Genomic DNA, 12,144 nt, shown 5'->3' with positions numbered 1-12,144 from the left:
AGGAGTTCGTAAGCAAGGAGCTCAAAATCCTCTGATGTTTGGAGATTCCGAGGTATTTAAACAGATCCAGCATGAGGAGCTAAGAAAATGAGGGTTAGGCATGCAAAGCAGCTCCCAAGCAGAGATGGGCGGATTATTGCACGCTGATTTTCCAGCGGAGAGCACTGGGAGGCACTAGGGTGTACCCCAAAATCAAGGTGGTGCTCGGACCTGCACCCCCAAACACACTCCAACCTCAGCATGGAGGGCAGGGAGAACAGGTTTGGAAAGTCAGTGGTCCTGTTTCCAGGACTCATCATATGTACTTGGAAAGGCCACTCACCTTCCAGACTCTCAGTGTCTTCGCTAGAAAATCGAGGTACCAGGGCTCCTGGGGTGGCGCAGCTGGTTGGGCATCTGACTCTTGCTTTTGGTTCAGGTCAGGATCGCAGGGTCATAGGATTGAGCCTGGAGTCAGGCTCTGGGTGGGACTTGGAGCCCGGCTGGGATTCTTTCTCTCTCCCTCTGCCCCTCCCAAAATAAATACCACATCTACTATTTAGATACATATAATGAGAGCATATAAGTGAGGGATTTCTGAGATGTGAAGAGAGGTGCTAACGCAAACTTGTCAAAACCAACGATAATTATAAGATCACCAACGATGATGGAAAGAACAAGTCATGATCACGTGGTGTCTCCACTCAACCCGGACCTTCATTAGTGAACCAACAAGTCCTGTTCCTCCTCCACTAGGGATCAGGAAAAGTCAAGATCAACCACCCACTCTATCTCTAAGAAAACCTGGGGGTGCTCTGAGCTGGGTCTCCTTTTCCTCCCTCGAGTTTGTGTCTACACTGTAGCAGAGGGCTTCTCGATTTTAGCTGTAGGTTATGACAGTAACCTGGAGAGCTTCAAAGAAAATTCCCAATGTCTACATGTCACTCCTAGCCATTCTGAATTAATGGGTCCTGTCTGAGGCCTGGGCATCGGTGTTTAAAAATTTTTTTTTAAGATTTTCTGTATTTGACACAGAGAGAGAGAGCACAAGCAGGGGGAGAGGGAGAAACAGACTCCTTGCTGAGCAGAGAGCTCGATGCGGGGCTCGATTCTAGGACCCCGAGATCATAACCTGAGCTGAAGGGAGACATCTAACTGACTGAGCCACCCAGGTGCCCCTTAAACTTTTTTTAAATTTAAATGTCTCATTTTCCTTTTTATTGTGATAAAACATCCCTAACAGAACTGACCATTTTGACTATTTCTAGGTGTGCATTTCAGTGGCATTAAGGACGTTCACTGGGTAACCCCCACCATCAGAACTTATTCAACTTTCCAAACTGAAACTGCACCCATTCAGTGACAGCTGCCCCTCCGTCCCTGCTCCCAGGCCCAGTAACCCCCATTCTATGCTCCATCTCGAAGGATCTGCCCACACGAGATGCCTTGTGGGAACGGAGCCATAGAGTGTTTGTTCTAGGGCACCAGCAGTCTTAAAAATCTCCCCAAGTGATTCTCTGTGCGGTTCAGACCAGAAGGTAGTGCCAAGCAGGGGATGCGTATGAATTCATCCTTGGGAACAGAGAACGGTACAGGGCATGGATGGAGAGGAGAGTGGGAAAATTGTGAGGTCAGGGTCAAACAATGGGAAACATGTCAAATCTCTGCTGAGACAACCTTTAGGCCAGATATTCTCTGCATGGCCCTCCAGCGAAAAGGGTTGAGCTGTAGGTATCAGGGAGACCATCGGAAGCCAGGAAATTTGAAACCCTACAACCTGGGTTTGAGTCTTTGCTACACTGTTAGCTGTGTGCTCTTCAGTGAATGGCTTAATATTGCTGAATCTCACTTTATCTGCAAACTGGAGAGGGTCTTAGCTACCTCTCAGGGACTCTGCCAGATCAGAAGAAGAGACAGAGCACGTGAAAGGGTCTCTGGTATTACAAACTCCTATCTAGACCACAGCTGTGGCTCCCGTTATAAATGGATAACCGTTGCTTCCATCCTACTGTACTTTTTAAAGTGCATTAATTAGCCTTGATAAGTAAAGGTCAAGAGAGCACCACTGTTTTAACTGGGGCCAATGTGTGACTATTGAATACTTGATTTAAAGGGGCTTATAGACTGTTATAAATTAATTTCTAAAATCAAATCTTACTTCCTGGGTACAAATAACCCTTTGAGAAGGCAATCATTTTCAAGAGACAAGCTGAAAGGATGATTATGCCATTTTAAAGCCAAAAGGCATTCTAATTTGATAAGTGAATTGAAGAAGCACTAAGAGACATCATCTCCTCAACTTCTTTCCTTTGTTCTTGATGCCAGCACCTGCCTTTTGTGATGCACAACACACAAACACACAACACACAACACACACATACACACAGAGCTCTGGGGCTCCTGTCCCCTGGGTTTGTTTGGGGGCTATGCGTGTGTCTTATTCAAACAAGAAGGAGCCAAGGTTGAAGTGGGTTTTCTCATTATTTTTCCATTTCATATTTTAAGTCATGAAGATCGCTATTAGAGAAAAAGCATGCACATGTGAGAGAGAAAGAGAAAGAGAGAGAGAGGGAGAGAGAGGGGGGATCTGGGGAGCAGAGTGAAAGGGAAGGAGAGAAGCCTGGTTAGCTTTGTCTTGCTAATGCACTTTGTTTTGTGGTTGATAGGCCTTTCAGACAGATTCGGACCACCTCATGAGGCAGGGAGGCAACACAGAAGCAAGACAGCTTGAGTGGAAAGCTTTACTGGGGACAAAAGATGCACCTGCAAAGCACAGACTTAATGGTCTCTAGAGGCCAGAGCCGATGTTGGGAGATAAATGCCCGGCACCACCTGAATGAGGTCCTGGCAGTGTGCGTTTGCCTGGATACTACAGTTCATTTATTTCTGAGGGTGCTTGCCCAGCAAGAGCGAGCTATTCCTGCAATCAGCCTGAATAAGCCCGGTGGCATTACAAACGCTCAGCCGCCCGTACACAAAAGGGCCAAGGGAAGCAAAGGGAGTGTGGTAGGTGCAAGCGAGAGGCTGAAAGCTTAAGACCCCTGGAGGAGTAATGAGTTGCTTATCAACGCAGCTCAATTCAGTCCTGCTTCTAATTGAAAATCTGTATTTTAAGACCAATACCAGATATTCTCTCATTGGCTCTGTCCCAGAGGCTCACTGGTTGCCAGCAGGCGTTAGCTTGTCGAACTAAAGGAACTTTGAAGGATCCCCCTTCCTTCTCCTTTCCTCCCCTTCCCTTCCTCCAGTCCTTCCTTTTCTCTTGCCCCCTTCCTTCCAAGAACTGGAGGCCTGTCTGCAAATGAAATGAACTTAAGTACACCAGATCCAAACAGAGGGGCCCTGAATAAAGGCAGAGCTCTCCGGCTATGGCTCTAGGACCTCTCTTTAGAAGCCAAGAGCCCAGGAGTCAGGGCTTGACTCCTCCTGATTTAGTTTAGTCCTTTTATTCGACAGGAAACAAAGATTTAGGGCATGAAGCGATTTCCCCAAATAAACCCAAATGTGCCTGGACCTCCAGTCTAATATCTGTCACTATAATACCTTCCCCCCATAGTATACGTCTGCAACATGACATTAAACAGGTCAGCAAGTAAAATGAGGCTTGGACTATAGAATGAGTCAATACAACTTTAGTTTTTCATGGCAAAATCCAAAAAATCTGATTTGGAAAGGAAAACGGTAACATAAAAAGAACTGACCCTGGGATGGACAGAGGGTGGGGAAGAGGAAGCAAAGGAAAGCACAAAAGTTTAAAAGCAGATTCACTGTGTCATACATTCCTTCCCCCACGTTTTCTGGTCATCATCTGATTAGAAATTGCTAACAGCGAACACAAAGTCCTATGTGATCACAGTGTGGCCATAACCCATGAGCATTCTCAATCAAATGGTCTCTAAGCCTCTTCCCTTAGAAGAGCTTTAAGTTTCTCCAAAAGGTTATGCTGTGCTTTACCCCAGGGCACCTGTATGGAGAACTTCTGCCCCCATTCATTCTCTATGAGAGCAGATGGACATTAAAGTAAAAGTGGTGAAGTAGTAAAGGAAGCCAAGGAAGGAAAATCGCACGCCTGCTATACTCCAGTTCATTCTTTAAGCCTCCACTCAAAATGCCCCTTCTCCATGGAGACATATATATTTAAAAAAAAAATATGTGTGTGTACACACACACACACACACACACACACACATATATATATTTTGTCTTGGGCAGACTTTTTTTCACGTAACATCTTTTCCTCCCTTAAACCAGGTACCATATTATTTATTCACTTCTTTAAATGTCTGGACTCTAACACAATATCTGGAGCAGGAAATCCCCACAATGTTCCATAAATAAGATGCTGAGAAATGCCATTATAATCAAATCCTCACTAGCAGAAAATCATTTGTTGAAGTTGTTTTCTGTCCCTCTCAAGCAAACCAAACCAACTAGACCAAATCCCCAAATCACCACTTTAAAAATGAATTGGCATTGCTAAAATTTGTGAGGGGGGGAATACCCCTTAAAATGTGGCATTGCAAGAATCCTTAAAAAAAAATCATTTCATTATCTTCAACAGAGGAAAGCTCTGACTTCTCACTCTGAAAGGGAGCGGTGCTCTGAGAGGAACCCCTTTTTTAATTCCATGGTGTCACAACTTGAAGTCCTATCTTTGATATTATTATAAGATATTTTAAAACCTTGCCCTATTTTTGCAGCTTTTTGGCTTCTTGCCTTGTATGCTAGAAAAAACAAGAGATTTGGTACTTGAAAATGAGCAAAGGGAAACCTCAGTAAAATGAGTTGGGAGGCCAGAAAGGGGAACCTGGGTGGGGGACACTACCACTCACATGTCAGTTGCAGGAAGAATGGTCAATTACAGACTTCCACAGATGAGTCAATGACCTACCAGAAGAATCTCCAGCAGGAAAGAATCATCAATTACAGGCCCCAACAGGGAAAGATGTACCTTGCATCCCTCCTGTAAGAAATCCGCTACCCCTGCATCCCAGCCAATGAGACAGTCATTATCCAGAGCTCTTACTTTCTCCAATGGGCTTCCATTCAAAATGTCTCCTCCCAACTTCCTCCACTTTCTCCATAAAATAACGCTTCTCTCCTTTGTCTGCTGGGCTTACCTAGGGTTTTGCCATAACTTGTTTATCCAGAATTCCTATTCTTTGCTATTCCCAAATAAACCCAATTTTTTTTTTCTGGTAAAATAACCACCAGTTCTATTTTTAAGGTTAACGGTGCACAGATTTGGGGCTGCCCACACGAGACTTAACAGCATGGAATGGTGCCAAGCCTGGTTCTGAAGAAAATCCACGAGAGAACTGACTCACCTTCTTTGACACTAAGTCGTGAGGACTGGTCTGTGTGGGAGGTTGTGTTATAGGCCAACAGTGAACCTGCAAGGCAAAGCAGAAGATGGTTGTAACAAGACGTTCTTCTGAGATCAAGAGTAGAAGGTGGGATGAGAAGGGATCGGGGAGGAGAATGGATAAGGGCTAGGGAAGAGGGACAGATGGCTCCTTGAGAGAGTTACTGGAATCTGTTTTGGGGGAAATGTACTGGATTCCTGGAGTTCCCATCAGAGTAAGTTAGGACAGAACACTTCCGGGCGGGACTCGCACAGCCCTCCCCAGGAGCCATGTTTATGATTCCAAAGAGTTCTCGGGTGTCCATGCCATGTCGTGGCAGGAGCACAGGACAGAGAATCTCGCTGTGTGACTGTGGGCAGGTCTAGATTTTGATTTCTTCAGCAGAAAGATGAAGGAGTTAAACTATAGCTGGAGTTGGCAAGCTTTTCTTATAAAGACCAGATAGTAAATATTTTAGGCTTTGCGGGTTAAATACAGTCTCTGTTGCACATTCTTTTTTGTTTTTGTTTTGTTTTGTCCATGCGCCAGAGTTGGCCAGATTTGGGCAGATTTGGGCTGCAGTTCGTAGTTTTACCACACCCTGGAGGAGAAGCTGCGAGATTCCTGCCTGCTAGGATATCCTGTGGGTTTATGGACAGGTCCTTTTGCTGGTGGGGTGAAGTGCTTGGATACTATTCGTTGATAGTGGAGGGGAGTGTGCTGGCCGTTGGGAAGGGAGGAGTGGTGATGGGAGTTCCAGCAGCCACTCTTGCCTTTGCCTGTGAATGTCTAAGAGAATACAGCTGAATGTGAGGCATGGTACGTGGAATTTTCTGTCATCCCAGAGGGCTGCTACCCTACCCAGTCTCTTAAAATTAAACTTGAATGCATAACTACTCACACCAGGCCCTAGTCTGGGAATTTTCAGGGATGATAGTTGTTTTTTTTTGTTTTTTTTGTTTTTTGTTTTTTGTTTTTTGTTTTTGTCTGCTGCATATAAAAACTCCCCCTCTCCCCTAAAACTAAGCTGGTTCCTTAATTTCAAAAGAATTCAGGAATTTCGTGTTACAAAATGGAGGCATTTTTGCAATTCTCCCTGAGATTCTCGTGGGGGAAACTCTGCAGGGCTTTCAAAAACCGGGGCTGGAATATGCTTTTACAGAGGACACGATAAGCCTGCCAGAGGTGTTTGAGGCTGGGGAAGTCTTTGAAAATTTTCCCTTCTCTGTGCAGACGGGTGGCTTTGGGTGCCAGGGCTGAGGACAGGGGATGGGCTGTCAGACGCTCCTATTTTTAGTCTCCAGTCATGGCAGGGATGCCGGCGCGGAGCTGCCGCCTCACCCAGCTGTGGGCGTTTGGTTGTGTGCCTCAGAGAAAACGTGTTCCTTCCAGGCGAGACAATGGGGGAGAGAATTTTGTAAGAATCCCCCAACTGCCTAGCTTCTGGCTCGGGCGACTACCACTGCTGGCCCCGGAAAGGGCTCCAAACAAAAAAGAGGAGGAATGGAGGTGATACTGAGACCACGGTACGCCAAAGTGTGGACACATGCATACTGCTTTAGAAACGAGACAGTCACGGGCATCTGGGTATCTCAGTCTGTGAAGCATCTGTCTTTGGCTCAGGTCATGGTCCCAGGGTCCTGGGATTGGCCCTTATCAGGCTCCCTGCTCAGCGGGGAGCCTGCTTTTCCCTATTCCTCCACCCCTCCCCCCTGCTCCTATGAGCTCTCCCTCTCTCTCTCTCAAATAGATAAAATCTAAAAACAAAAACAAAAAAATCCCCAAAACATAAATAAGACAGTCACGCACATGGACTATCCCGAGAACCAGATGCATTTGGTTAGTCCATTCTCAAAATATCAAGGACTCAGATAACTGGGTGGCTCAGTTGGTGAGGCGTCTACCTTGGGCTTGGGTCATGATCCTGGGGTCCTTGGATCGAGTCCCACGTTGAGCTCCTTGCTTGGTGGGGAGCCTGCTTCTCCCTCTACCTGCTCTGCCTGTAGCTCTCCCTGCTTCTCTCTCTGACAAATAAATAAAATCTTCAAAAATAAAATAAAATAAAAAGGACACAGCTAGGCTGAGAGGACCTCATTTCATTATAGTTGTTATGCAAATGAGAGTCAAAGTTGGACCTGCCTCTTACCACTTACTAGCTTTGTGACCTCCATCGATTTACCTAATCTCGCTAAGCCGCGGACTCCTTATATATAAAACCGGGCTAATGATAACATCCAGTTAACACGGTTGTTGCGAGGATTGAATAAAATAATACGTGTCAAGTGCTCAAAAAAGTACTTGGTCGCTAGTGAGTGTTCAGTAAATGCTAGCTGTTATCATTACTATTTTTACATCCCCTCTCCCACAGACACCACAATGACATACAATAAACCCTTCATAAAAGGGCTGGCTGAACGTTCGTCGTGTCCTCTGGACCTGGACTTATGAATGGGTTCTGCTGCAATAAGAAATAATCCTTCATAACTGGAAGGAGGTTAAGAAAGAGAACCAAACGTTCCAAAAGAATAGAAAAAAAAAGTCTCAGGAGTAAGACCAAGAATGTCTGCCTGTCTGTCCCCGACATTCTCTCCCTCAGGCTGAAACCTCACGGCTGGAGCAAATAAAGAAAAATGATGGTCTCAGAAGAGCAAACTGCCTGAGTCATTACTGCAGATTTAGCTGAGAGCACGAAGCTTAGATAAACCACATTTATTAAATTTTCCCCTCGCTGAAAGTTCTTCTTTGGGCACATATGAATTCCACAGGAAACTCCCAGAAAGCCAAGAGAAAGGGTCGTTTGACCCCTGCAAAGCTTGCATGAAATACATATTTCATGGTAACCTAGGAAAAGGATTTTGCCCTGAAGACCGTTCGTGGTTCAAGTTTCACTCCTGGAAGGAGGGGCTGGTTAAGGGCATCTGGCCTCCTTCCCAAGGGACCAACATCCCCTTCTCTGCTCTGATTTTTATTTGACAAGTTCTTTAGCCTACAGAGGATGGCACAGCACACAGGCTTTCCTTTTTGTTTTTTTTTTTTTTTTTAAGATTTTATTTATTTATTTCACAGAGGGAGAGATCACAAGTAGGCAGAGAGGCAGGCAGAGAGAGGGAAGCAGGCTCCCTGCTGAGCAGAGAGCTAGATGCGATGCGGGGCTTGATCCCAGGACCCTGAGACCATGACCTGAGACCATGACCTGGGCGGAAGGCAGAGGCTTAACCCACTGAGCCACCCAGGAGCCCCAGCATACACGCTTTTCTTACGGGAACTTGTTCTGATATGAAGAGGTCCTTCCTGGAGCCTGGTCTCCCGCTCAGTGGCTTTGGATTTTTTTTCCTCCTGCTTTCAGGCTCTTTCTCTGTGGGGCTAACGTGAGCTCCTAATCTTTCCTGACACCATCCTGTCCCAGCGAACAGGCTGTGATGGGCGGAGGGACGCCAACACTCCTGCAGGCCAAGCACCAGACACTTTATAACTATTCTCTCACTTAATCCTTACACGAGCCCTGTGAAGCCGGGATCACAAGGGTCTCCTCTTATAGATGAGAACATCAGCCTTCGGAGAAGTCAGGTAATTTGCTCAGGGTCCCACAGCCAGAAAGCCCAGGAACAGGATTTCCATTCTGGTCTATTTACAAAACTGTTCTCCATCCAACAGACCCTGCTGCCCTCAGGCTATATCTAAGAAACATGAAACTCACCTACGGTGTTGGTTTCCTCTGGGGAGGAAGGAGGAGAGGTGACAGAGAAAGGGTACCTGGGGGCTTCTGATCTCTTCCTTGACCTTGACCTGGGGTGCTCATACAAGTGAGTGGATTCCCTTTGTGATAGTTTCTTGGGTTATGCATTTACAATTCTTGCTTAACTCTGCAGACTTTCATTAAAATGTGCATGTATTTGCTTATTTACTGTTATTAATGCATGCACACAGGCATATCCATATATATATATATATATATATATATATATATATATATATATATATATATATCTGCTAATTCGGGGCCCCAAAAAGAGGTCCCTGAGAATGGAGTGCTCCCCCTCAGAACTGAAAGCATAAGGAAAAAATAACTTTCCATTTTGGAGTCCATCCGTCACTGGATATTATATTAGGGAACTGAAAGAAGATGGAAATGAGCAGAGTGAGGCATTGCAGGTGTGAGGAGAGCCCCAACAATGGGGCTTTCTTCAGCATTCCAGTCCCCCAGCCCAACCAGCTCTTCATCTGGGACACCTGGAACAGGGAGACAAGGGTCTGGCACCGGCCTCCAGGGCCAAAGCCTTTGTCTCCTGCCCAACAGCCAGCTGACTGTGGCTCTCCCTGTCTCTGGGCTGCAGGGCAGGGCAGGGTGGGAGGAGGGAGCAGGGAACTAAGGCTCTAAGTTCCAACCACAGGCTGCACTGACGACAGAGTCCAGGGGAAATCTGGCCTTTTGTTGTGCCTGAATCCTGTTTTCTTTTACCGGTCAGACCCTGGCCTGGAAGGGATAATACTTCACCAGCTTAATTACCCGGACCCATCACCTTTGCCCAGCCCTCAGAGGCTGCTGGGGGGAATGCCACAGAGCGCGAAATGTGTTTTCCATTAAGTTTAAATTAAAAATGGGAATCAAGATAGATACCTTTCTGCAGTCTCCCTGTCACACAATATATTTCTTCCTCCAGTGCCACCACAATTTAAAAACACAGTGTCTTAGCCTTTTTCACGGGTCAGACTCTGAAACACCTACGGAGCACAACTTTTTGTAAAAGGAAAAAAGACTCCTTTTCCTTCTCCTTCCTCTGGCCACCCAAGCCCAGGACCTTCTGGGCTCCCAGAAACCCCAAACTCCCCCCCACCCCAGGGGCCCTGAGCCTGAACTGCCAATCCGGACGGCTGTCACTTCCTCTGGGGTCCGGTCCCACCGTGCCTTGTGACAGCCCAATCTCACTTCCCTCAGCCGTCCGACGGTAAATACGGCCCCTGCCAATCGGGGTGTGCCCAACAGAGATACAGGCCCAGCCGCCGGTCAGGTCCAGGGTGTGAGGCGGCGCCGGGAAGAGAGAAGGACAGGGTTAGTGTGGTGATAGGCTTGGCTTTAATCTGCCTCATTCCAGGAGGCCATGGGGAAGTTTCGGAAAGCATTTATCTCTTGGTACAAATGAAAACAGAAAATGCTGTGGGGAAAGTGGCCTGGCCCTCCACAGAAAAGCCCCAGGGGAGAGAAGGGAACTTGGCTCACTGTCTCTCTTGGGACCTCTCACTTCTGATCACAAGGCTGTGGGCCCTGATGCAGAATGGGATTTAGGAGGCCTGGGTCTTAGCTACCAGGATGCCCTCCGCTGGCTGTATGCCTTTGCACCAATTTCTGAAGCCCTCCAGACCTCAGTTGCTTTGGCTTTAAAATGGGGTTTAGAGACGGTTGTCCACGTGGTGTCCACAAGGGGGCGTCCTGCCCACATGCAGTGAAAGGCACCTGGGGAGATGCACACCTGAGCCCTGGTGGTGTCCCTAGGAGACTCCAGAATCATCCCAAGTACTACAGGCATCCTCCCCGGACTCCACCTCACCATCCTCCTCCCGTTCCTAGCGTGGGTGAAGTTACAGAGGAGGTGTAGGGGATGGCCACTCTCTCTGGGACAGCTGAAAAGCCAAGGTAGGGAGAATAAGCCCCTTCAAGGAGGCCAGAAAAATCCTAGCATGTCAGGCCATCAGACAGGGCACAGGGGGCACCTGGGGCATTGCTATCTCTTCGCCACCCTGAAAAATAACACCTTAAAATGTTAGTTTGCTATTTAACATTTAAAGGTAGAGCTCGCCTCCCAGACAAGCCCAATCAAAACTCAAGCACCCTTGGTGAGAGTGTGAATTAGATGCCCGAGCTTCTTATCCTATGAGGTTTCCTTTTTCTATTGAAGTCCAGAAAGACCAGGTACTTTGGAGTGACAAGAGGCTTCCCATGTTCTTCTGTTGACTCTCCCTAGCCCCACCATCCCCCGCCCCCCAGCTGTGCTGAGGAGCTGAGCTCTTTTCCTCTCACTGCTTGCCCGAGTGGACATGTTTGAACCCCAACCCCTCCTCCGCATAAGGACAGATGACAAAGCACAAGGAATGAGCACCCCGTGCCCCCGCCTCAACTCAACTCCCCTAGCCTCTGTCCCCAAAGCACGGGACTCGCTGCTTTGGCACAAAACATCTGTTGGAAGTAAGTCTCCAAAAACAATAAAGTGTTAGAAGGCAGGGAGTTCCAGTCCTGAGAGCAGCCAGTCCCCAGGCACACGGACGGCCTCCTCGCAGGGGTCTCAGCTGGCCAGACTTCGCCCAACACAGGGTCCCAGAGGCTACCACGTGAAGCTAGACACCAGTTGAAAAGAAGCATGACTCCCATTTTTTTTTTTCCCTATGAAAGTGGACCATTTTAAGTCTAGGTTCTTCAAAAGGCCTTTAGACTATTACAATACTATGCTGGGGCATGTTTCTTCTCACAGGATTTTAATTTTTGCCTCCTCAGGCAAACTTCTATCAGCCCGACCACTTTCTCTTTAGCTGTTTCGCTCAACATTGTATCAAATATATACTTTGTTCCATCTCCTCTCCAGCCTGGAAATTGCTCCACTAATAAGCTCCTTTCTAGAAACTTCTTACTTTTATTGCTTGGGTGCATCTTCCTCAATATCTACAAATATTTTTTAAAAGAAAGAAGGAAAGCTGCAGCAACGTACACACTTTCTTGCCCTGTTACCTGTACCCCAAAATACGAAGCCTCTGACCTCCACTATTTCATGACCTGCTCACTCCTTTGCCCCTTTACCCCCTATTTACCTGTGCCCCTCCGTCATGGTTA

At 47.0% G+C, this 12,144-nt stretch overlaps 1 protein-coding gene across 2 annotated transcripts in view; it reads right to left on the bottom strand.

Annotated features, from left to right (window-relative positions):
- FLI1 (Fli-1 proto-oncogene, ETS transcription factor) overlaps window positions 1-12,144 on the bottom strand; it is a 114,802-nt gene that overhangs the window by 24,714 nt on the left and 77,944 nt on the right. For both annotated transcript variants that reach the window (XM_032868905.1, XM_032868906.1), the window contains one exon: window positions 5,307-5,372. In XM_032868905.1, coding sequence (XP_032724796.1) covers window positions 5,307-5,372 — 66 coding nt within the window. The remainder of the gene's footprint in view (window positions 1-5,306; window positions 5,373-12,144) is intronic.

This window comes from Lontra canadensis, unplaced genomic scaffold (genome assembly GCF_010015895.1).
Source record: "Lontra canadensis isolate GAN:19392208 unplaced genomic scaffold, GSC_riverotter_1.0 scaffold36, whole genome shotgun sequence".
Taxonomy (NCBI): domain Eukaryota; kingdom Metazoa; phylum Chordata; class Mammalia; order Carnivora; family Mustelidae; genus Lontra; species Lontra canadensis.
This window is presented reverse-complemented; position numbering and strand designations above follow the sequence as displayed.